At 49.5% G+C, this 23,916-nt stretch overlaps 1 protein-coding gene across 3 annotated transcripts in view; it reads right to left on the bottom strand.

Annotated features, from left to right (window-relative positions):
* The window catches only part of TLK2 (tousled like kinase 2), a 948,113-nt gene that overhangs the window by 475,454 nt on the left and 448,743 nt on the right, over positions 1 to 23,916 (bottom strand). For all 3 annotated transcript variants that reach the window (XM_069237985.1, XM_069237987.1, XM_069237986.1), the window contains one exon: positions 6,738 to 6,890. In XM_069237985.1, the coding sequence (XP_069094086.1) occupies positions 6,738 to 6,890 (153 nt within the window). The remainder of the gene's footprint in view (positions 1 to 6,737; positions 6,891 to 23,916) is intronic.

Raw genomic sequence — 23,916 nt, 5'->3', positions numbered from 1 at the left:
ACAGCAACACAGCTATAGGCCGCCTAAGAACCATGGGGCTAGGTGCACACAAGGGGGACTCCTGTGTGGCACCAACAATTTTCTCCCTAGCTAGCTGTAGGCGTTCCTTCAGCATTGTCACCACTGGCATAAAGAAACCTTGGGGATAGGGGGTGGGTCCTGCAAGGGACGATAAGGAAGCCCCTGGCAATACCCATGCACTTGAGCTGACAATCAGTATGGATCTCAATCAATGGTCATGATCACGTCATATCATTGTACTCAGATGACATTCTCCTGTACATGTTTAACTACACTAAGAGTTGTCGCCACTACTCGAACAGCCTGGCATCCACCTGAATGAAGCAGCAATCATGCATCCTTCCACTGACAGATGGAAGTGCCTCACTGATGACCTTACCCTGGGATCAAGGTTCTGCCCATGACACTGGATATGTTTAAATATCTTGGGGTCAAGATATACAGTCACTACCAATATGTGCTGCAAGCAATTTCGGGAGGCCATTGACCGCTGCAAGCGCATTGGCTGGGTACTGGTGCAGGCTCACACTGTCTGTACTGTCACTATCAGTAATGGAACCCATCACCCTTGTTAAAATGGTGCTACTGCCCAGGATGCTGTACTTCTTTACAAATAACCCAAAATTACACTAACATTTTTCCAGGACCCCCTCTTCGCTTCTGAAGCAACTGGTTTTGAAGGGAGGCGGGAGAGGGCTGTCCCTGGTTCCCTTTATATTTCTCTGGACAAGAGGTTTCTGGGAGTCCCTGACTTTGGGAGTCCCTGACTATGAGGCATACTATCTGGCGGCACAGCTCTAAAGTGTAGTGGGATAGTTCAGTACTTGGTTGTCATTTGATTTCCCTTATCATTAGAACAAGCTACTACTGGTGGATGCCCACAGATACGTGCTGGACAAAAAGTGTAAAGCTCTTAATGTGTTGCTCTTGCTTCAGGCAGAACGGTATAACTGGCAATGACAACTGCGCTGACGACCCAACAAGCTCCCATATGCCTCTGAAACCCTAACTGTGGGTGCTGCAGAGATTTTCTCAACTGGCCCAAAGGGGTAGACAGGGCACGGCATTGATAACCACCTTGGGAGACATACATGATTCTGTACTCCTGTCCTTTGAGGAGATGGCACTCGCTCACGACTTACCTACTAGTCAATTCTTGACGCAAGCCACTTTGTCAAAGCTTACTGCACACAATTGGAGAGGTGGGAAACAGAGCCAACAGAAGACGCACTAATGCAGGTATTATGGAAATGGACACCATTTTATCACCTTAGCGTACAGAGCCATTAGGACCACCAGATCCAAATCTATCACATTCTTAATGGCAAAATGTGAGGAGGATTTGGGGTATTATTTCACAGATTCAGTGTGGTTCGAAACCTTCCATATGTGAAACAGATATTTGCAAATGCCTGCCGTAAGCTGGTAAGATGTAATTATATTCAGAGACCGTGCCTTCCACCAGCATGTTTGCAGGTCATGTACCCTGCAATGCCCCCTTGTCAGTATCTGCTGCAGTAACGATGGATTGGTATACTGCCGTATGATATAGATGTGTATGGCCCTCTGCAAGAGGTGCGAGAACGACACTGCCTGCCTTACTCCCAGGGAAGGTAGGATGGATTTGCTGACATACAGGATCTGTCTGATAGGCCTCATTCCCAGAGCAAAACAGAGTATATCCAGCACTAAATTTGTAGATGTGGCCCTCACACTGGCCAAAGGATAAATTACTCTTACCTGGAGACCTTCAGAAGCCATTGACCTCAAAAAATGGAAAAAGGATGTACTGAAGTTTGCCAAGGCTAAGATGGAGGGGCAGGAGCAGAGTTAGTGTGTTCTCAGGACAATTGCTTCATCTTGTTTTCATCATTCTATATTGCCAGCACATCTGGAATGTATTACAAGGCTCATGGTGGTTGATCCACGGGGCAGTGACATGCCTGAAAGCACCTCCACCCAGTACAGGCTTTGTTCTGGCCACATGGGGAAGAGTGCCTTTGTCACTCTGTGGCTGGTTGTGGCAGGCTGGCAGAAACTAGTCAGCCTAGCAGTAGGAGTCGGACTGGTATTCAGGGGGCATCTCTAAGATGCCCTCTGGGTGCATTTTACAATAAATCCCACACTGGCATCAGTGTGCATTTATTGTGCTGAGAAGTTTGATATCAAACTTCCCAGATTTCAGTGTAGCCATTATGGAACTGTGGAGTTTGTGTTTGACAAACTCCCAGACCATATACTCTTTATGGCTACCCTGCACTTACAATGTTTAAGGGTTTTCTTAGACACTGTAGGGGCATAGGGGTCATGCACATATGCCTTCACCTGTGGTATAGTGCACCCTGCCTTAGGGCTGTAAGGCCTGCTAGATGGGTGACTTACCTATGCCACAGGCAGTGTGAGGTTGGCATGGCACCCTGAGGTGAGTGCCATGTTGACTTAGTCATTTTCTCTCCACCAGCGCACACAAGCTGTGAGGCAGTGTGCATGTGCTGAGTGAGGGGTCCCCAGGGTGGCATAAGACATGCTGCAGCCGTTAGAGACTTTCCCTGGCATCAGGGCCCTTGGTATCAGGGGTACCATTTACGAGGGACTCATCTGAGTGCCAGGGCTGTGCCAATTGGGGAAGCAAAGGTACAATTTAGGGAAAGAACACTGGTGCTGGGGCCTGGTTAGCAGGGTCCCAGCACACTTTCAATCATTACTGGCATCAGCAAAAGGAAAAAGGTCAGGGGGTAACCATGCCAAGGAGGCATTTCCTTACAATGTGAATCTATGAAAGATCCAATACTGGAGAAAGTGGTTTGTTCACCATTGTAGAACAACAGGAAGAATAGCCAGACTTGTGTCCCTGCTGTGCTACAAATTGTCTGCGGATCATAGTCTGTGACCCAAAAGGACTGAGCAGTCTGTTCTAACTCGATGGACCCCGGATTGGGCAACAACATAGCCTAAAATGCCTGACACTGAAGTTTCCCCCATGCCTATATATATAGGGTCTGCTCTGAGCACAACTTTGCTTGGCCCTTGTTGGCTGCTAGGCATCCTTTATCCCCTTTTTGTGGAGTCACCCCCCAGTTAATTTGTTCATCCCCTTATGCCCAATGGTGAATTATTTGCACTCCGTGCACTGGTTCACCTCCTATCCAGTTGTCTGGAGTCTTATTATTTGCGAGGGACTATCTACACACATGGGTTATTGTTTCACTGTTTTGTGCCATGATGTTTTAATATTGATACACCTGTGTGGGCCCTATGCACAAGATTATGATGCTATTAGCTGAAATCTCTATTGCCATGTTAACAAAAATGCTTTAAAAAAGATTAAAGAACTGAACTGGGCTGTCTTTTATATCACTACTTAAAAAGGCTGGTTCGGTCTCTACCCCAGATCGCTTGACTAGCCCCTAAATCCTATATTTCCAGAACTGGTGTGGAAATTGTTCGGCAGACACCAGCAACCCCAGGAAACATGCTGCAGCTCTGCTGTCTTTAAAGTGTTCCAAAGCTGAGTTCGCCTTCTCCTCAAATACGTAAGACCCATGAATGGGCATGCACGATCATCAGTGTAGCATGTACTTTGCCTGAGGACCCAGTGGACCTCATCTAGGCATGTCCAAGAAGGACCATAGTAGTACCAACTGCCTTGATAAGGTAATCTGTGGTACAAAAACCTCTACAATATTATACTACTCATCATGTATTGTCTGAGATAAGGAGGCCCCAAGATATTCCAGGACAGAGGGCAAGTTCTTGCTGGCCATGTTCCAAAGTGCATCGGTGTAGCAGCCAGCCAAGCAAATGGCATTCTCACACCTTAATGTTAAACTGGTGGACGAAAACATATGTTTGACAAAAGCATTGATCTGTTTAGACTCCTTAGCCGTAGTGACAGTGGAAAATGGATTAGGATCCATTTAACTGCTCAAGGCCTATACAATAAGGCTCTTTGGAGTAGGAATCTTGGTGAGAAAATCTGGATAAACAGACGCCAGTCTAGGACACCTGCCAACATGAATGTTCACTGATGTTTAGGAAGCATATTTTCGACCAGGTAGCCATCACAGTATCTGTGAGGACATCATTAAACAGGCTCAGAAGGTGCTGGCCCAGGCCAATAGGTTTTTATATAGAAATATATATTTTCTTAGTTTATTTTAAGAACCACAGGTTCAAGATTTACAAACAATACTTTAAATGAAAGGTACTTCACTTAGGAACTTTAGGAACTTTGAATTAGCAAAATAGCATATACAGTTTTCACAAAAATGGCAATAAGCTATTTTAAAACTAGACAGTGCAATTTTCAACAGTTTCTGGGGGAGGTAAGTGTTTGTTAGATTTGCAGGTAAGTAAACCACCTACAGGGTTCAAAGTTGGGTCCAAGGTAGCCCACCGTTGGGGGTTCAGGGCAACCCCAAAGTTACCACACCAGCAGCTCAGGGCCGGTCAGGTGCAGAGGTCAAAGTGGTGCCCAAAACACATAGGCTTCGATGGAGAAGGGGGTGCCCCGGTTCCAGTCTGCCAGCAGGTAAATACCCGTGTCTTCGGAGGGCAGACCAGGGGGGTTCTGTAGGGCACCGGGGGGGACATAAGTCAACACAAAAAGTACACCCTCAGCGGCACGGGGGCGGCCGGGTGCAGTGTGCAAACAGGCATCGGGTTCGCAATAGGATTCAATTGGAGACCAAGGGGTCTCTTCAGCGATGCAGGCAGGCAAGGGGGGGCCCCTCGGGGTAGCCACCACCTGGGCATGGGAGAGGGCCACCTGGGGGTCGCTCCTGCACTGGAGGTCGGATCCTTCAGGTCCTGGGGGCTGCGGGTGCAGTGTCTTTACCAGGCGTCGGGTCTTTGAAGCAGGCAGTCGCGGTCAGGGGGAGCCTCTGGATTCCCTCTGCAGGCGTCACTGTGGGGGCTCAGGGGGGTCAACTCTGGCTACTCACATCTCGTAGTCGCAGAGGAGTCCTCCCTGTGGTGTTTGTTCTCCACAAGTCGAGCCAGGGGCGTTGGGTGCAGAGTGCAAAGTCTCACGCTTCCCGCGGGAAACATGTGTTCTTTCAAAGTTGCTTCTTTGTTGCAAAGTTGCTGTCTTTGTGGAGCAGAGCCGCTGTCCTCAGGAGTTCTTGGTCCTTTTAGATGCAGTGTAGTCCTCTGAGGCTTCAGAGGTCACTGGACCCTGTGGAACGCGTCGCTGGAGCAGTTCTTTAGAAGTGGGGAGCCAGTCCGGTAGAGCTGGGGCCAAAGCAGTTGGTGTCTCAGTCTTCTCTGCAGGTTTTTCAGCTCAGCAGTCCTTCTTTGTCTTAGGTTGCAGGAATCTATCTTGCTGTGTTCTGGGAGCCCCTAAATACTCGATTTAGGGTTGTGTTTAGGTCTGGTGGGTTAGTAGCCAATGGCTACTAGCCCTGAGGGTGGCTACACCCTCTTTGTGTCTCCTCCCTGAGGGGAGGGGGGCACATCCCTATCCCTATTGGGGGAATCCTCCATCTGCAAGATGGAGGATTTCTAAAGGTCAGAGTCACCTCACCTCAGGACACCTTAAGGGCTGTCCTGACTGGTCAGTGACTCCTCCTTGTTTTTCTCATTATCTCCTCCGGCCTTGCCGCCAAAAGGGGGGCCGTGGCCGGAGGGGGCGGGCAGCTCCACTAGCTGGAGTGCCCTGGGGTGCTGTAACAAAGGGGGTGAGCCTTTGAGGCTCACCGCCAGGTGTTACAGTTCCTGCAGGGGGAGGTGAGAGGCACCTCCACCCAATACAGGCTTTGTTACTAGCCACAGAGTGACAAAGGCACTCTCCCCATGTGGCCAGCAACATGTCTGGTGTGTGGCAGGCTGCTAAAACTAGTCAGCCTACACTGGTAGTCGGATAAGGTTTCAGGGGGCACCTCTAAGGTGCCCACTGGGGTGTATGTTACAATAAAATGTACACTGGCATTAGTGTGCATTTATTGTGCTGAGAAGTTTGATACCAAACTTCACAGTTTTCAGTGTAGCCATTATGGTGTTGTGGAGTTCGTGCATGACAGACTCCCAGACCATATACTCTTATGACTACCCTGCACTTAAAATGTCTAAGGTTTTGCTTAGACACTGTAGGGGCATAGTGCTCATGCACTTATGCCCTCACCTATGGTATAGTGCACCCTGCCTTAGGGCTGTAAGGCCTGCTAGAGGGGTGACTTATCTATACCTATAGGCAGTGTGAGGTTGGCATGGCACCCTGAGGGGAGTGCCATGTCAACTTAGTCGTTTTATCCCCACTAGCACACACAAGCTGGCAAGCAGTGTGTCTGTGCTGAGTGAGGGGTACCCAGGGTGGCATAAGACATGCTGCAGCCCTTAGAGACCTTCCCTGGCATCAGGGCCCTTGGTACCAGAGGTACCAGTTACAAGGGACTTACCTGGATGCCAGGGTGTGCCAATTGTGGAAACAAAGGTACAGGTTAGGGAAAGAACACTGGTGCTGGGGCCTGGTTAGCAGGCCTCAGCACACTTTCAAATCATAACTTGGCATCAGCAAAGGCAAAAAGTCAGGGGGTAACCATGCCAAGGAGGCATTTCCTTACATCATGTCTATAGAAAACAAAAGAAAATACCACAATGTTGACCTAAAGGTGTAGGCTCCTTACAGGATGGTATGAGAAAGCCAAATGAACTAATGCTGGAAAGGCATTGATATCTGAAGAACCCTTGCATTACTAGATTTTCCCCATTGCACTTACGTTTCGCTTTCTGCACCATTGGTTTTGCTCTTTCGCTGCTTTTGCTCATTGTTTGCAGGTGGGGTTTGCACCATGGCAGGTGGTTTCCTTTTTGCCAATAATTTACGCTGTCTCTCAATTTCTTCGCGTTGTGAATTAATTCTCTCTTGTTGCCTGAAAAGTTGAAACAAAAAAGGAACATGAGGAAAACTTGAAAAAGTACAGTAGCCTTTGATACAAAAAAAAAAAAGTTATCTCTCCCTACTTCAAATGTGAGAGCATTATTTGCGTACAGAAGGATGACTTTTGAAGTCCATATGTGATTACATTTGATGCAAACTGGATGCCCGTAATGTAGCACAGAGGTGCGCTGCAATGTATCAGCACAAAAGAAAGCCTGTTTTAAGACGTGAAGTAACATCCAAAAAGGTAAAGTTATCTTTACAGGGATAGCAAATCAAAGCTGTCAGCACACCAGCTTGGCTGGATCCTTTGCAAGTAGTCCAAAAAGACCACAGCACAAGCAGCTTGCTTTGCGATCTAGAGATATGCTTTGTATTTTAGAATTCACTGTGGTGCCAGTGTGTTGCATCTACACCACAAGTATAAAGTCATTTAAAAAACGCAATCCAAATGAACAAGTTTCTCACTTTCAGTAATGCTCTTACTGGTAGATACATTATCTAACCATTGATTCCTAAAATAAGTCTTTACACATGTGCTAGGCTGGATTGATGGAAATTTCTATTAACGCTCTTGCACGTCAACTGTTGATGCTATGTGGCTACGCAACAACTCCGTACTGATTCGTAACAACCCAAGCAGCAAATAAGCAATACTACCTCTCTCTCTGACATAAGTTTGCTTTATTTCTCCTTCCATGCCCACAGAGGCTGAATAATTCTAACAAACTGGCAGAAAGTGTGCCAAAATCTAGCTTGTATCCTTATTATGATGTTCAGGAGTCCACTCCACAGGACAAGAAGGAATCTATGATTACAGTACAGCTCTTTCTGGTGAATACTGTATTCAACTGCAGATTTCTCACTTTTAGAATATTGCTCAGGTGCTTGACTGTATCTGCAGTATTTATTTTTGGAACAATGCTCCGACATGCGAGTAGAAGGAGTCATGCAGGTTAATGCTGGCTCCATACCACTCAGGAAGTGACAAAGCAGAGGTGCATATTATATTATATTCTAGCAGAACTTGTAAAGCGCACTGGCTAACCACACAGGGCATTAAGCATGTCAGAACCAGATAAACCAGAGAAGAAACTGTTGGCAGGTTAAACATAAAGCCAACCTTTGAGACCTCTCAACTCATCTGTACCTTTCCTCAGAATGGGAAGAAACTTGTTGCATAGTTGGGAAACTAAAAAGAAAAGAAGCAACCGCCACTCCAACGTTTACAAACTCAGGGAGAATCACTGCCCGATAAGATGAAGCAGATCTAAAAGATCTTCATGGTCCGTAAGGTTATAGCATATGGTGCAAAAATCTTCAGTCTTTATTCATGTTCACTCTGTGTGCAATGCATAAGGCTTTAAAATTAGCAATTTGTTTCTGGAAAGCCAATGCAACTTAGACAGGGAGTTTAAAACTGATTGATGTTTGGGAATCCTTAAGCAGAGACAAACTGCAGCTTGTGGCATAGCTTGACAAGATGGCCGCCCAGATGTTTTCCAGGAAGCTCCCTGGGCATAAAAATCCTTGTATATGCTACCATACCAGCAAAATCTAATCACCCCAATTACGTGGAGTTAGCCCCAACGACGTGGGGTGTCCTTTTTGATATCAGGATGAGGTCTGAGTAGGAAGCTGGCTTGGTGTGTGGTGGACACCTATGGTGCTTGCACCTTATATCAGGTCCAGGCAACCCCTGTTAGTTAGTGAGAGAGTGTCTAGGTAGCCAGGGCTCTTTAGTGGCAGGTGTGGTGAGCAACCAAGACTTATCTAGGCAAAGTGTAAAGCGCTTGCAATACCACAGCAGTCACACAGTAACTTATCACACCTGTAAAGAACCACATTGTGTTACAAAAATAAAGATACTTTATTACAGTAGCACTGAACTAGATTACTTATAGGCAGTCCCCCAACTGGAGGCAAGTACACTATATGTATGTATGTATATATATATCTATATCTATATCTATATATATATATCTATATCTATATATATATTCATATATATATTCATATACATACACACACACAGTAATTATTAGGAATTAGCATATAGAAACAACAAGCATGGGCAAGAAATAGCAGAAAATGGCTATGGCCCTATAAGGGGGTGGTTGGTGGGGAAAACCATATACTAAAATAATGGAATGCGAAGTTAAGTCCCCAAGGATGTGGAATATTTAGAAGGGAGCTGGGAGAACTCGAGACACCAATAGGTGAGTGTCTAGGTGACACCCCAAGCAACCATGGGAGCAGAGGTAAGTTACTGGTCTTCCCAAGGACTAACATGGGGACGTGGAAAAGGAAGATTTCAAAACCAAGACAAGTCTAGTGGAACCCAATGGTGGATTCCAGAGGAGGAGGACCTGCAAGAGAAGGGGGCAGAGTCTAGTCCACGCAGGAGTGTCCAGGTGAGGCAGGAGCCACTACCCACCCTTCGGCGAATGAAGATCTGAGTTAACGAGGGATGATGAAGATCAGCTGTGGAGCCTAGGAGCTGAAGGGAGGTCCCTGGTGTGGTGCTGATGATATCCCACACCGGTCGCCAGGCCGTAAACGGCCAGTGGTAAGGAGGACCACCAACAAGCCTTGGCAAATGCAAATATGGCCAGACGTGGATTTGCAAAGAAGAAGAGGACCAGCAAGGTCCATGGGACTTGACCATGGGAGGGAAGTCCGGGTTGACTCAGCAATCGGGAGAGTCAGCAGAAGCAGTCGCAGCCCCCACAGGCAACCCACTGGCAGCAGGCACAATAAGTTGCCGTGAGGCCCAGTTAGGACACCTAGAGAGAAGTCCCACATTGCTGGAGCAGCAGAAGAGAGACTGTCCGTACTGGAGGCCGGGGCAACTTGGAGCCTGAAGATCTCCACTTTTTGCCTGATATTGATGCTGACTTGACTGAGAAGTGTGCTGGGGCTCTGCTAACCAGACCCCAGCACCAGTGTTCTTTCACTAAAAATGTACCATTGTTTCCACAATTGGCACACCCCTGGCACACACATAAGTCCCTTGTAAAAGGTACCAGTGGTACCAAGGGCCCTGTGACCAGGGAAGGTCCCTAAGGGCTGCAGCATAAGTTGTGCCACTCTAAGGGACCCCTCACCTAACACATGCACACTGCCATTGTAGATTGTGTGTGTTGGTGGGGAGAAAAAGGCAAAGTCGACATGGCATCCCCCCTCAGGATGCCATGCCCACAAAATACTGCCTGTGGCATAGGCAAGTCACCCCTCTAGCAGAGCTTACAGCCCTAAGGCAGAGTGCACTATACCACAGGTGAGGGCATAGCTGCATGAGCAATACGCGCCTACAGTGTCTAAGTCTATTCTTAGACAGTGTAAGTACAGTGTGGCCAAATTAAGTATATGGTCTGGGAGTGTGTCAAAACGAACTCCACAGCTCCATAATGGCTACACTGAATACTGGGAAGTTTGGTATCAAACTTCTCAGAATAATAAACCCACACTGATGCCAGTGTTGGATTTATTAAACAAATGCACACAGAGGGCATCTTAGAGATGCCCCCTGCATTTTACCCAATCCTTCAGTGCAGGACTGACTGGTCTGTGTCAGCCTGCTGCTGAGAGACGAGTTTCTGACCCCATGAGGTGAGGGCCTTTGTGCCCTCTGTGGCCAGAAACAAAGCCTGTTCTGGGTGGAGGTGCTTCACACCTCCCCTCTGCAGGAACTAACACCTAGCAGTGAGCCTCAAAGGCTCAGGCTTCGTGTTACAATGCCCCAGGGCACTCCAGCTAGTGGAGATGCCCGCCCCCTGGACACAGCCCCCACTTTTGGCAGCAATTCCAGGGGAGATAATGAGAAAAACAAGGAGGAGTCACCAACCAGTCAGAACAGCCCCTAAGGTGTCCTATGCTGAGGTGACCGCTGCCTTTAGAAATCCTCCATCTTGATTTTGGAGGATTTCCCCCAATAGGAATAGGGATGTGCCCCCCCCTCCCCTCAGGGAGGAGGCACAAGGAGGGTGTAGCCACCCTCAAGGACAGTAGCCATTGGCTACTGCCCCCCAGACCTAAACACACCCCTAAATTGAGCATTTAGGGGCGACCCTGAACCCAGGAAATGATTCCTGCAACCTAAAGAAACAAGGACTGCTGACCTACAAGCCCTGCAGAGAAGACGGAAGACGACAACTGCTTTGGCCCCAGCCCTACTGGCCTCCTGACTCAAAAACCTGCAACCAGCGACGCATCGGACAGGGACCAGCGACCTCTGAAGCCTCAGAGGACTGCCCTGAACCTAAGGACCAAGAAACTCCCATGAGCAACGGCTCTGCTCAACTTCAACAACAACTTTGCAACTGTCTTGCAACTTTAAAGAACTTAACTCTTCCCGCCGGAAGCGTGAGACTTCACACTCTGCACTTGTCACCCCCGCTCGAGATCCAGAGAACCAACACCACAGGGAGGACTCCCCGGCGACTGCGACCTCGTGAGTAGCCCCCGAGGACGCGGGTCCTTACCTGCTGGCAGACTGGAACCGGAGCACCCCTGTTCTCCATAGGCGCCTATGTGTTTTGGGCACCTCTTTGACCTCTGCACCTGACCAGCCCTGAGCTGCTGGTGTGGTAACTTTCGGGTTGCCTTGAACCCCCAACAGTGGGCTGCCTATGCCCAGGGACTGAGACTTGTAAGTGTCTTACTTTCCTCACAATCTAACCAATACTTACCTCCCCCTGGAACTGTTGATTTCTGCACTGTCTACTTTTAAAATAGCTTATGGCCATTTTATCAAAGACTGTATATGATATTGCTTTAATTCAAAGTTCTTAACTTACCTGTGTGAAGTACCTTGCATTTTATGTATTTACTTCAAATCTTGAGCTTGTGATTCTAAAAATAAATTAAGAAAATATATAAAACATATTGGCCTGGAGTAAGTCTTTGAGTGAGAGTTCCGCATTTATTGCCTGTGTGTACAACAAATGCTTAACACTACCCTCTGATAAGCCTACTGCTCGACCACACTACCACAAAGTAGAGCATTAGAATTATCTAATTTTGCCACTATCTTACCTTTAAAGGGGAACCCTTCGACTCTGTGCACACTATCTCTTACTTTGAGATAGTATATACAGAGCCAACTTCCTACAGGAAGCTATTTTAAATATATGTGCTCAACACTGGTCACAGAGTTTCCCAGCTATATACTGGCTTCTCTGAATCCTGGGATGTTTGTTATCAAACATCTCAGATTAATGAAACCTCACTGATTCCATTTAGGGTTTTATGGACAAATGCACCTATATGGTACCTTATAGGTGCCCCCCTGAAAACCTTAGCCACATTTCTGACCCCCCCCCCCCTCAAGATGAGAGCCAACAGTTTCGAGGGGACAGAGACAAAAGCCTGCACTCGGCGGGGGTGTTAGCATCTCACCCAGGCAGGATGGACATTCCAGAGCGGGAAGTTTCAAAGGCCTAGCCACCTTTGTAATGTGACCCAGGTCTCTCCAGATGGTGGAGACGACCGATCCCCCCCCGTTAACATTGAATAACTCCAAAACTGCACTGACGATTTCTGCAACTAAAAAGTATTTATGCTTGAAAACATACTTACCTTATCACGAAGTTCTTGCTTTTAAAGTACACCTAACAAGAAGTCTTATTTCCCTAAATTGGTCTCGGATTTATTCTTTGTGTGTCTCAGTTACTGCCTCTGTGAGTTCAACAAATGCTTAGCACTACCCACTCATAAGCCTAACTGCTCGCCCACACTACCACAAAACAGAGCATTAGTATTATCTACTTTTGCCTCTGCAAACCAACTGGCGATCCACTGGACTCTGCATGGTGTACTTCTTTTTAGTGTACCATATAGAGAGCCAGCTTCCTACACCGTTCAAGAGACACAAAGTGGTGATGCATCCACGGGATGATTGGATCAAATGGCCCGTCCATTATGGGGAAAGGGAGTGTGAAATACGCTGGGGTCTAGAAATTGCAGGTCTATAATCTTAGATAATAAATTTTCCTGCCAATTCAAAGTTTTGGTATATAAGTAATAAAAATCCAGGTCACTATAATGAGAAACAGAAAATGTGGCAGGCAGACTTCTGAGATGGGACGGTCTCGGGTTCAGGCCGACGTGAATTGCTGAGTTCCACATTCGGGCTTGCAACAAACACTGAATCGGGGGTCCCAGTCAGTGAATACATAAATTGATTTCACTTAGGATTCACAAGGGTCACTAAGAGACTGGGAGGGTAACAGGGGTGGGGTTTACGTCCCTCTTTACCACAGGTAGCCAGGAGGGCTTAGTGGCCACTGCCCATGGGAGGGGGGAGAGTTGGGAACTGTTTACTGTCTTATTTTAAATAATGTTTTTCCTGTTTGCTCTACACTATGAAAGTGAACCGGGGGGGAAGAGAATCTTCCGTGGACAAGAGAAGATAAGGGCAGAGAAGAAACCCACTGTCTTATCTACAGGGAACTGTAGGGCTAATATGGAACCCACGTATACGTTTGTAACGTGGGGTGGGGGGGGGGGGGCTAAATAGTCCAGTAAAGTGCACTAGAGTGCTGCAATATCTTAAGATATACAGAGCTGCAATAGCATTCTTACATGAGACCCACATATGAGGGGGGGGGGGGGGGGCTGCATCACACATTTACAGAGGAGCTGGAGGGGCCAGATCCTCGCTACCTCTTACTCAGGTTATGCCAGAGGGGTCCTGATCTGGGTAGCCCCAGGGATCCTGTTTAAGCCTGCCAGGGCTCAGTGAGACAAGGAAGGATGCAAAGTCAACCTACAAGGGTATCTATATGTCCACGACCTGTTTGGCCAATGTGCATGCACCAAACACGGACTATGGCAAGTTTATGAGTAAAGCTGTCAAAACAATACAAGTTTCATCTGGGGTGGAAATTATGCTGGCGGGAGACCATTAGATGGGGACTTACATAGATTACCCCCAAGGGCTTGGAGCAATCCGTGCACAGCAGCAACCCTAATACAAACAGGAAACAAGAAAGTCTGTAGGTGATTGACATATGGGGCAAGCGCCACCCTGATACACGCACATGTTCCTGTTATAAGCCTGCCACATACAGACGTCTTGACTGTTTTTTTGTTCAGACAACTGTTGCACATAGTGTTGGGACTATACAATATCTGCCTAGATACATCTCAGACCACTCATCTCTTATTCTTTTATACTTACTGAATAGGCAGTCTCCAATGATCCAGCTGGGGAGACTTAATGCCGAAACATTGACTGATCTAGTTTTCAGGGATACGCTAACAACCACTGACAATATTTTGAGCACACCATCATATCCGCAGGTGGACGGTGTAGGAAAGTACCCTCTTTTAGGCATGGTTACCCCCACTTTGTGCCTGCTATCAGTGTGTTTTGACTGTTTTCACCGGGATCCTGCTAACCAGGACCAAAGTGACTGTGCTCTCTCCCGCTAAATTTGGTTGATTTGGACTTTGCATACCCAATTGGCACACTGGTGCCCCCATATAAGGCCCCAGTATATGGTACTTCGGTACCCAGGGCTTTGGGGCACCAGGGGTTCCCCATGGGCTGCAGCATGTATTGTGCCACCCATGGCAGCCCATGCAAAATGTGTCTGCAGGCCTGCCATTGAGCCTGCGTGAAAAGGTGCATGCACCCTTTTACTAAAGGTCACTGCACCAGGTCACTGTAAGTCACCCCTATGGTAGGCCCTACTAGACCAGAGGGCAAGGTGCAGGTATCTGTGTGTGAGGACACCCCTGCATAATCAGAGGTGCCCCTACAAACTCCAGTTCAACTTTCCTGGACTTCGTAAGCCATTTTACCAGTGTACTGAACACTGTATCCAACTATGTAATGGTAACTCCAAACCTGAGCATGTTTCATATCAAACATATCGGAATCATACCCAAATACTGTTGCCAGTATTGGTTGTATGACTTCCACGCACTCTTGGGGCTCCTTAGAGGACCCCCACCATTGCTCCTACCAGTCTTCTGGGGTTTTCAGGGCAGCCTGCACTGCTGCCCCCTCCTCAGACAGGTTTCTGCCCTCCTGTAGCTTGACCAGCTCAGGCAGAGGAAGGCAGAACAAACGATTTCCCATAGAAGAGGGAGGTAACCCCTCTCCCTTGGGATTAGGTGTTACATGGCTTAGGAGGGGTAGCCTCTCCAAGCCACCGGAATGCCTTGAAGGGCACATTTGGTGCCCTCCTGGCATAAACCGGTTTGCATTTGTCCAGGGAGCCCTGGTTCCTGCCCTGGCGCGAAAATGGACAAAGGAAAGGGGAGTAATCACTCCCCTGTCCATCACCACCCTAGGGGTTGTGCCCAGAGCTCTTTCAGGTGGCCACTGGATTCTGCCATTTTGAATCCAAGGTGGGTAGAGGCCCATGGGAGCATCAGAATGGCCAGGTCAGGTGGGTGACGTCGCAGCCTCCTTCTGATATGTGGTCCCCCTGCTAGGTCACAAATCCCCCGTCTTGGGCTATTTAGGGTCTCCATTTTGGGTGGGTCCTCAGATTCTATGTGCACGATTCCAGCAGGACTCCTCTGCATTGTTTACTTCATCTTCTGGCCACTGGGACTGCAACTGAACCCTCCAGGAACCGACAATCTGCAACTTCAGCGACAACTACACTCTTCAACATTGTTTCTCCAGCTCATTCCAGCAACTGAAGCCTTTCCCCGGCTGTGCATCCTCTGAGGGCAGCGAGTTTTTAGACTGCGAAAGAAGTAAGAAGGAATCTCCCTTGGAGTGAAGGAGTCACTCCCCTGCACCTGCAGGCACTAACTGCGACGAAGACCGGCTACGTGGATCTTCTCTCAACCGGAGCTGCGTCAATCCTGCATCACAGATGGAAGTCTGGAGTGGTACCCCATGGTCCTCTCTGCCAGCTGTCCAACTTGGGAGACTGTAAGCCCTTGCCTCTCCTTGCATGATAGTATCCCTCTGCACTGCGACTCTTGGAGTGACCAAGGCTTGCTTGTTCCTCATTCAAGGGATCTTCAGGCTCCTTGTATCCCTGTCCCAGAGCACTCCTTCTTGCACAGCAGTCTCCTGCCTGCTGCTCCAGGGACGTGGGACTCCTCTTCAGGTGTGCCGAATTGGCCTCACTGCGTGGCCTGTGCCTGCTGCCAGTGGGTTGCCTGTGGGGGCTACCTTCTCTTCTTGTGACTCTCCCAGCTACTGAGGATCTTCCCGGTTCCCCTCCATGGGTCGAGTCCCTGTACCTTGCTGGCCCTTTTCAGCCTTGCAAACATTCGTCTCGGTCTCTTGCATTTGCCCAGGCTTGTTGATGGTTCTCCAACACCACTAACCGACTGGATCTCGACTGGCGATGTGAGACATCACTTGCATCACTTCTGGTACTTCTCTTCATCTCCTGTGCTGCACTGCTAACCTTCTTCATCCACTGTCTACTTATTCCTGCATCCACAGAAGGGTGGGTAGTGGCTCCTGTCACAACCAGACACTCCATCTCAAACCGGACTCGGTACCCTTCCTTTGCAGGTCCTCTTCTGTCAGGATCCACCTTTGGGCTCTTCCAGTCTTGGTTAGGTCTTGCACAATCCTTTTCCAAAGTCCTCCTGTTATGTAGGAAAGCAGCCTCTTTCTAGCTTGGTTACCCCCCACTTTTGGCTTGTTTGTTAGTGTGTTTGACTGTGTTCACTGGGATCCTGCTAACCAGGACCCCAGTGACTGTGCTCTCTCCTCTATTTGTTTGCTGGTAACTTTTTATCCCCACAATTGGCATACTGGTGCCCCCATGTAAGTCCCTAGTATATGGTACATAGGTACCCAGGGCATCTGGGTTCCAGGGGATTTCTATGGACTGTAGCAGTTATTCTGCCACCCATAGGGAGCCCAGGCAAAGGGTTCTGCAGGCCTGCCATTGCAGTCTGTGTGAACCGGGTGCACGCACCCAGTTTCACTACAGGTCACTGCACCAGGTTACTGTAAGTCACCCCTATAGTAGGCCCTCTTAGCCCAGACGGCAGGGTTCAGGTACCTGTGTGTGAGGGTACCCCTGCACTAGCAGAGGTGCCCCCACGAACTCCAGCCCATTTCTTTAAACTTCGTGAGTGTGGGGACGACATTTTATGTGTGTACTGGACATAGGTCACTACCTATGTCCAGCTACATAATGGTAACTCCAAACCTGGGCATGTTTGGTTGCAAACATGTCGGAATCATGCCCAAATACTGTTGCAAGTATTGGAAGTATGATTCCCTCCTTAGAGGACCCCCAGCATTGCTACCACCAGTCTTATAGGGTTTTCCGGGCAGCCCAGCTGCTGCCACCCCTCAGACAGGCTGCTGCCCTCCTTCTGCTTGATCTGATCAAACCCAGGAAGGCAGAACAAAGGATTTTGTTTGGGGGATGGAGGTAACACCCTCTCCCTTTGGAAATAGGTGTGACTGGCTTGGGAGGGGACTTCTTAAGTGCGGAAAAGCCATTTTACCTGTGTACTGAACACTGTGCATAAAACAGTCCACACTGGTTCAGGGACCCCAGTCCCTGCTCTGGCGTGAAAGTGGACAGTAGAAAGGGGAGTGACCACTCCCCTGTCCATCACCACCCCAGGGGTGGTGTCCAGAGCTCCTCCAGAGGGTCCCTGGGTCCTGCCATCTTGATTCCAAGGTTAGCAGAGAACTCTGGAAGCTTCTGAGTGGCCAGGCCAGGCAGGTGATGTCAGAGGCACCCTCAGATAGGTAGTTGCCTGGTTAGGTGACCAAGCCCCCTCTTTGGGCTATATAGGGTCTTCCTCTGGGGTGGGTCCTCAGATTCGGGATGCAAGATTCCAGCAGGACGCCTCTGCAACCTCTGCTTTGACCTCTGGTCTCCTGAACCGCAACTAGACCCTCCAGGAGCCTACAAGCTGCAGAACCAGGAGGAAGCCTCTTCTGCATCATTGTATCCGGAATTCCTGCCAGCTTTGCAACATTTACCCGGCCGTGCATTCTCAGAAGACTGCACCTCTTCAGCCTGCACAAGGAGGAGGAATCTTGCTTGGGATGAAGGTATCACTCCCCTGTAACTACAGGTACCTGGCTGCAACGACGGCCAGCTGCGTGGATCTCTCCTCATCCTGACTGGCGTGGATCCTGCATCATGGGTGGTGGTTCCAAGAGTCTCCCTTGGTCCGCTCTACCAACTGTCGCATTTTGGTGGTGGGAAGTCTGTTCCACTCAACGTAAGACAGTACCTCCGTGCACCATGTCTTTTGCAGCTGCCAAGGCTTGTTGCTTCACCGCCAAGGGGAACTTCAGGCAACGTGTAGCTTCAGTCCCTAGCACTCCTTTATGCAACTTCTGGCCTCTGCGTGGTCCTCTGACGACGTGGGAGCAACTTCTGAGGTGCTGCGTGGACTGTTTCAGCGACTTCTGTGTCCCTGTCCAGTGGGACACCTGTGGGTGCTGCCTCTGGTCCCCTGTCACTCCCTCTCCTGGGTAGAGTCCTCCTGGACCTCGCTGGTCCCCGGCAGCACCTCTTTTCCTCCAACCACGAATTTGCCATTGCCAAGGCTTGTTGGTGGAAATCCTTCACCGACACCCATCTGCAATCCAGCGTGGGACACCTTTTGCATTCATCAGTGTAGGAAGTTGGCTCTGTATATACTATTTCAAAGTAAGAAATAGTGTGCACAGAGTGCAAGTGTTCCCCTTAGAGGTAAGATAGTGGCAAAATTAGATAATTCTAATGCTCTATTTTGTGGTAGTGTGGTCGAGCAGTAGGCTTATCAGAGGGTAGTGTTAAGCATTTGTTGTACACACACAGGCAATAAATATCTTTTCTTTATTTTAAGAACCACAGGTTCACGATTTACATTAAACACTTTAAATGCAAGGTACTTCACTTAGATACTTTAGGAACTTAGAATAAAAGCAATATCATATACAGTCTTTGTAAAAATGGTAATAAGCTATTTTCAAAGTGGACACAGTGCAAAAAACAACAGTTCCTGGGGAGGTAAGTAAAGGTTAGATTAGGAGGTAAATAATACACTTACAAGTCTCAGTTCTGGGGCATAGGCAGCCCACCATTGGGGGTTCAAGGCAACCCCAAAAAGTTACCACATCAGCAGCTCACGGCTGGTCAGGAGTAGAGGTCAAAGAGGTGCCCAAAACACATAGGCGCCTATTGAGAACAGGGGTGCTCTGGTTCCAGACTGCCAGCAGGTTAAGTACCTGCGTCCTCGGGGGGCAGACTAGGGGGGTTTTGTAGAGCACTGGGGGGGGGGGGGGGGGGACACAAGTAGGCACACAAAACACACCCTCAGCGGCACAGGGGCAGCCGGGTGTAGTGTGCAAAGCAGGCGTCGGGTTTCAGGTAGGAAACAATGGAGGGACCCGAGGATCACTCTAGTGGTGCAGGCAGGCACAGGGGGGGCTTCTCGGGACAGCCACCACCTGCGCAAGGCAGAGGGTCACTCCTGCGCTGAGGTTCGGTTCCTGCAGGTCCTGGAGGCTGCGGGTGCAGTGATGGTTCCAGGGATCGGGTCCCTTGTTACAGGCAGTCGCGGTCAGGGGGGGCCTCTGGATTCTCTCTGCAGGCGTCGCTGTGGGGGCTCAGGGAGTCGTCTCTGGTTACTCACGGGCTCGCAGTCGCCGGGGAGTCCTCCCTGAGGTGTTTGTTCTCTGGATCTCGAGCCGGGGGCGTTGGATGCAGAGTGTGAAGTCTCACGCTTCTGGCGTGAAAACGTTCAGTCTTTGAAAGTTGCTTCTTTGTTGCAAAGAAGTAGCTGGTTTTGAACAGGGCCGCTGTTCACTGGAGTTTCTTTGTCCTTGTAAAGAAATGGCTCCCTGTTGCAGTTACCCCCCACTTTTTGCCTGATACTGATGCTCACTTGACTGAGAAGTGTGCTGGGACCCGGCTAACCAGGCCCCAGCACCAGTGTTCTTTCACCTAAAATGTACCATTGTCTCCGCAATTGGCACAACCCTGGCACCCAGGTAAGTCCCTTGTAACTGGTACCCCTGGTACCAAGGGCCCGGATGCCAGGGAAGGTCTCTAAGGCCTGCAGCATGTCTTATGCCACCCTAGGGACCCCTCACTCAGCACAGACACACCGCTTGCCAGCTTGTGTGTGCTGGTGGGGAGAAAATGACTAAGTCGACATGGCACTCCCCTCAGGGTGCCATGCCAACCTCACACTGCCTGTGGCGTAGGTAAGTCACCCCTCTAGCAGGCCTTACAGCCCTAAGGCAGGGTGCACTATACCACAGGTGAGGGCATAGGTGCATGAGCACTATGCCCCTACAGTGTCTAAGCAAAACCTTAGACATTGTAAGTTCAGGGTAGCCATAAGAGTATATGGTCTGGGAGTCTGTCAAAAACGAACTCCACAGCTCCATAATGGCTACACTGAATACTGGGAAGTTTAGTATCAAACTTCTCAGAATAATAAACCCACACTGATGCCAGTGTTGGATTTATTTAAAAAAATGCACACAGAGGGCATCTTAGAGATGCCCCCTGTATTTTACCCAATTGTTCAGTGCAGGACTGACTGGCCTGTGCCAGCCTGCTGCTGAGAGACGAGTTTCTGACCCCATGTGGTGAGGGCCATTGTGCTCTCTGAGGACAGAAACAAAAGCCCGCTCTGGGTGGAGGTGCTTCACACCTCCCCCCTGCAGGAACTGTAACACCTAGCATTGAGCCTCAAAGGCTCAGGCTTCGTGTTACAATGCCCCAGGGCACTCCAGCTAGTGGAGATGTCCGCCCCCTGGCGGCAGGTCCAGGAGAGATAATGAAAAAAACAAGGAGGAGTCACTGGCCAGTCAGGACAGCCCCTAAGGTGTTCGGAGCTGAGGTGACTCTGACTTTTAGAAATCCTCCATCTTGCAGACGGAGGATTCCCCCAATAGGAATAGGGATGTACCCCCCTCCCCTCAGGGAGGAGGCACAAAGAGGGTGTAGCCACCCTAAAGGACAGTAGCCATTGGCTACTGCCCTCCCAGACCTAAACACACCCCTAAATTCAGTATTTAGGGGCTCCCCAGAACCTAGGAAATCAGATTCCTGCAACCTAAGAAGAAGAGGACTGCTAAGCTGAAAAACCCTGCAGAGAAGACGGAGACACCAACTGCCTTGGCCCCAGCTCTACCGGCCTGTCTCCCTTCCTTCTAAAGACACTGCTCCAGCGACGCTTTCCCCAGGGACCAGCGATCTCTAAATCCTCAGAGGACTGCCCTGCTCTAGAAGGACCAAGAAACTCCCGAGGACAGCGGCCCTGTTTACCCAAGACTGCAACTTTGTTTCCAAAGGAGCAACTTTAAAACAACTGCACCTCCCGCAGGAAGCGTGAGACTTGCTACTCTGCGCCCGACGCCCCCGGCTCGACTTGTGGAGAAACAACACTTCAGGGAGGACTCCCCGGCAACTGCGAGACCGTGAATAGCCAGAGTTGCCCCCCCTGAGCTCCCACAGCAACGCCTGGAGAGGGAATCCAGAGACTCCCTGTAGGAAGTTGGCTCTGTATGTGCTATTTCAAAGTAAGGAATAGCATGCACAGAGTCCAAGGGTTCCCCTTAGAGGTAAAATAGTGGTAAAAATAGATAATACTAATGCTCTATTTCGTGGTAGTGTGGTCGAGCAGTAGGCTTATCCAAGGAGTAGTGTTAAGCATTTGTTGTACATACACATAGCCAATAAATGAGGTACACACACTCAGAGACAAATCCAGCCAATAGGTTTTTATATAGAAAAATATCTTTTCTTAGTTTATTTTAAGAACCACAGGTTCAAATTCTACATGTAATATCTCATTCGAAAGGTATTGCAGGTAAGTACTTTAGGAACTTTAAATCATAAAAATTGCATGTATACTTTTCAAGTTATTGACAAATAGCTGTTTTAAAAGTGGACACTTAGTGCAATTTTCACAGTTCCTAGGGGAGGTAAGTATTTGTTAGGTTAACCAGGTAAGTAAGACACTTACAGGGCTTAGTTCTTGGCCCAAGGTAGCCCACCGTTGGGGGTTCAGAGCAACCCCAAAGTCACCACACCAGCAGCTCAGGGCCGGTCAGGTGCAGAGTTCAAAGTGGTGCCCAACACGCATAGGCTAGAATGGAGAGAAGGGGGTGCCCCGGTTCCGGTCTGCTTGCAGGTAAGTACCCGCGTCTTCGGAGGGCAGACCAGGGGGGTTTTGTAGGGCACCGGGGGGGACACAAGTCCACACAGAAATTTCACCCTCAGCGACGCGGGGGCGGCCGGGTGCAGTGTAGAAACAAGCGTCGGGTTCGCAATGTTAGTCTATGAGAGATCTCGGGATCTCTTCAGCGCTGCAGGCAGGCAAGGGGGGGGTTCCTCGGGGAAACCTCCACTTGGGCAAGGGAGAGGGACTCCTGGGGGTCACTTCTCCAGTGAAAGTCCGGTCCTTCAGGTCCTGGGGGCTGCGGGTGCAGGGTCTCTCCCAGGCGTCGGGACTTTAGGTTCAAAGAGTCGCGGTCAGGGGAACCTCGGGATTCCCTCTGCAGGCGGCGCTGTGGGGGCTCAGGGGGGACAGGTTTTGGTACTCACAGTATCAGAGTAGTCCTGGGGTCCCTCCTGAGGTGTTGGATCGCCACCAGCCGAGTCGGGGTCGCCGGGTGCAGTGTTGCAAGTCTCACGCTTCTTGCGGGGAGCTTGCCGGGTTCTTTAAAGCTGCTGGAAACAAAGTTGCAGCTTTTCTTGGAGCAGGTCCGCTGTCCTCGGGAGTTTCTTGTCTTTTCGAAGCAGGGGCAGTCCTCAGAGGATGTCGAGGTCGCTGGTCCCTTTGGAAGGCGTCGCTGGAGCAGGATCTTTGGAAGGCAGGAGACAGGCCGGTGAGTTTCTGGAGCCAAGGCAGTTGTCGTCTTCTGGTCTTCCGCTGCAGGGGTTTTCAGCTGGGCAGTCCTTCTTCTTGTAGTTGCAGGAATCTAATTTTCTAGGGTTCAGGGTAGCCCTTAAATACTAAATTTAAGGGCGTGTTTAGGTCTGGGGGGTTAGTAGCCAATGGCCACTAGCCCTGAGGGTGGGTACACCCTCTTTGTGCCTCCTCCCAAGGGGAGGGGGTCACAATCCTAACCCTATTGGGGGAATCCTCCATCTGCAAGATGGAGGATTTCTAAAAGTTAGAGTCACTTCAGCTCAGGACACCTTAGGGGCTGTCCTGACTGGCCAGTGACTCCTCCTTGTTTTTCTCATTATTTTCTCCGGCCTTGCCGCCAAAAGTGGGGCCTGGCCGGAGGGGGCGGGCAACTCCACTAGCTGGAGTGTCCTGCTGGTTTGGCACAAAGGAGGTGAGCCTTTGAGGCTCACCGCCAGGTGTGACAATTCCTGCCTGGGGGAGGTGTTAGCATCTCCACCCAGTGCAGGCTTTGTTACTGGCCTCAGAGTGACAAAGGCACTCTCCCCATGGGGCCAGCAACATGTCTCGGTTTGTGGCAGGCTGCTAAAACTAGTCAGCCTACACAGATAGTCGGTTAAGTTTCAGGGGGCACCTCTAAGGTGCCCTCTGGGGTGTATTTTACAATAAAATGTACACTGGCATCAGTGTGCATTTATTGTGCTGAGAAGTTTGATACCAAACTTCCCAGTTTTCAGTGTAGCCATTATGGTGCTGTGGAGTTCGTGTTTGACAGACTCCCAGACCATATACTCTTATGGCTACCCTGCACTTACAATGTCTAAGGTTTTGTTTAGACACTGTAGGGGTACCATGCTCATGCACTGGTACCCTCACCTATGGTATAGTGCACCCTGCCTTAGGGCTGTAAGGCCTGCTAGAGGGGTGTCTTACCTATACTGCATAGGCAGTGAGAGGCTGGCATGGCACCCTGAGGGGAGTGCCATGTCGACTTACTCGTTTTGTCCTCACTAGCACACACAAGCTGGTAAGCAGTGTGTCTGTGCTGAGTGAGAGGTCTCCAGGGTGGCATAAGACATGCTGCAGCCCTTAGAGACCTTCCTTGGCATCAGGGCCCTTGGTACTAGAAGTACCAGTTACAAGGGACTTATCTGGATGCCAGGGTCTGCCAATTGTGGATACAAAAGTACAGGTTAGGGAAA

Source organism: Pleurodeles waltl, chromosome 6 (genome assembly GCF_031143425.1).
Source record: "Pleurodeles waltl isolate 20211129_DDA chromosome 6, aPleWal1.hap1.20221129, whole genome shotgun sequence".
NCBI classification, from domain to species: domain Eukaryota; kingdom Metazoa; phylum Chordata; class Amphibia; order Caudata; family Salamandridae; genus Pleurodeles; species Pleurodeles waltl.
The sequence above is the reverse complement of the archived record's forward strand: the minus strand, read 5'-3'. Positions and strand labels throughout refer to the sequence as shown.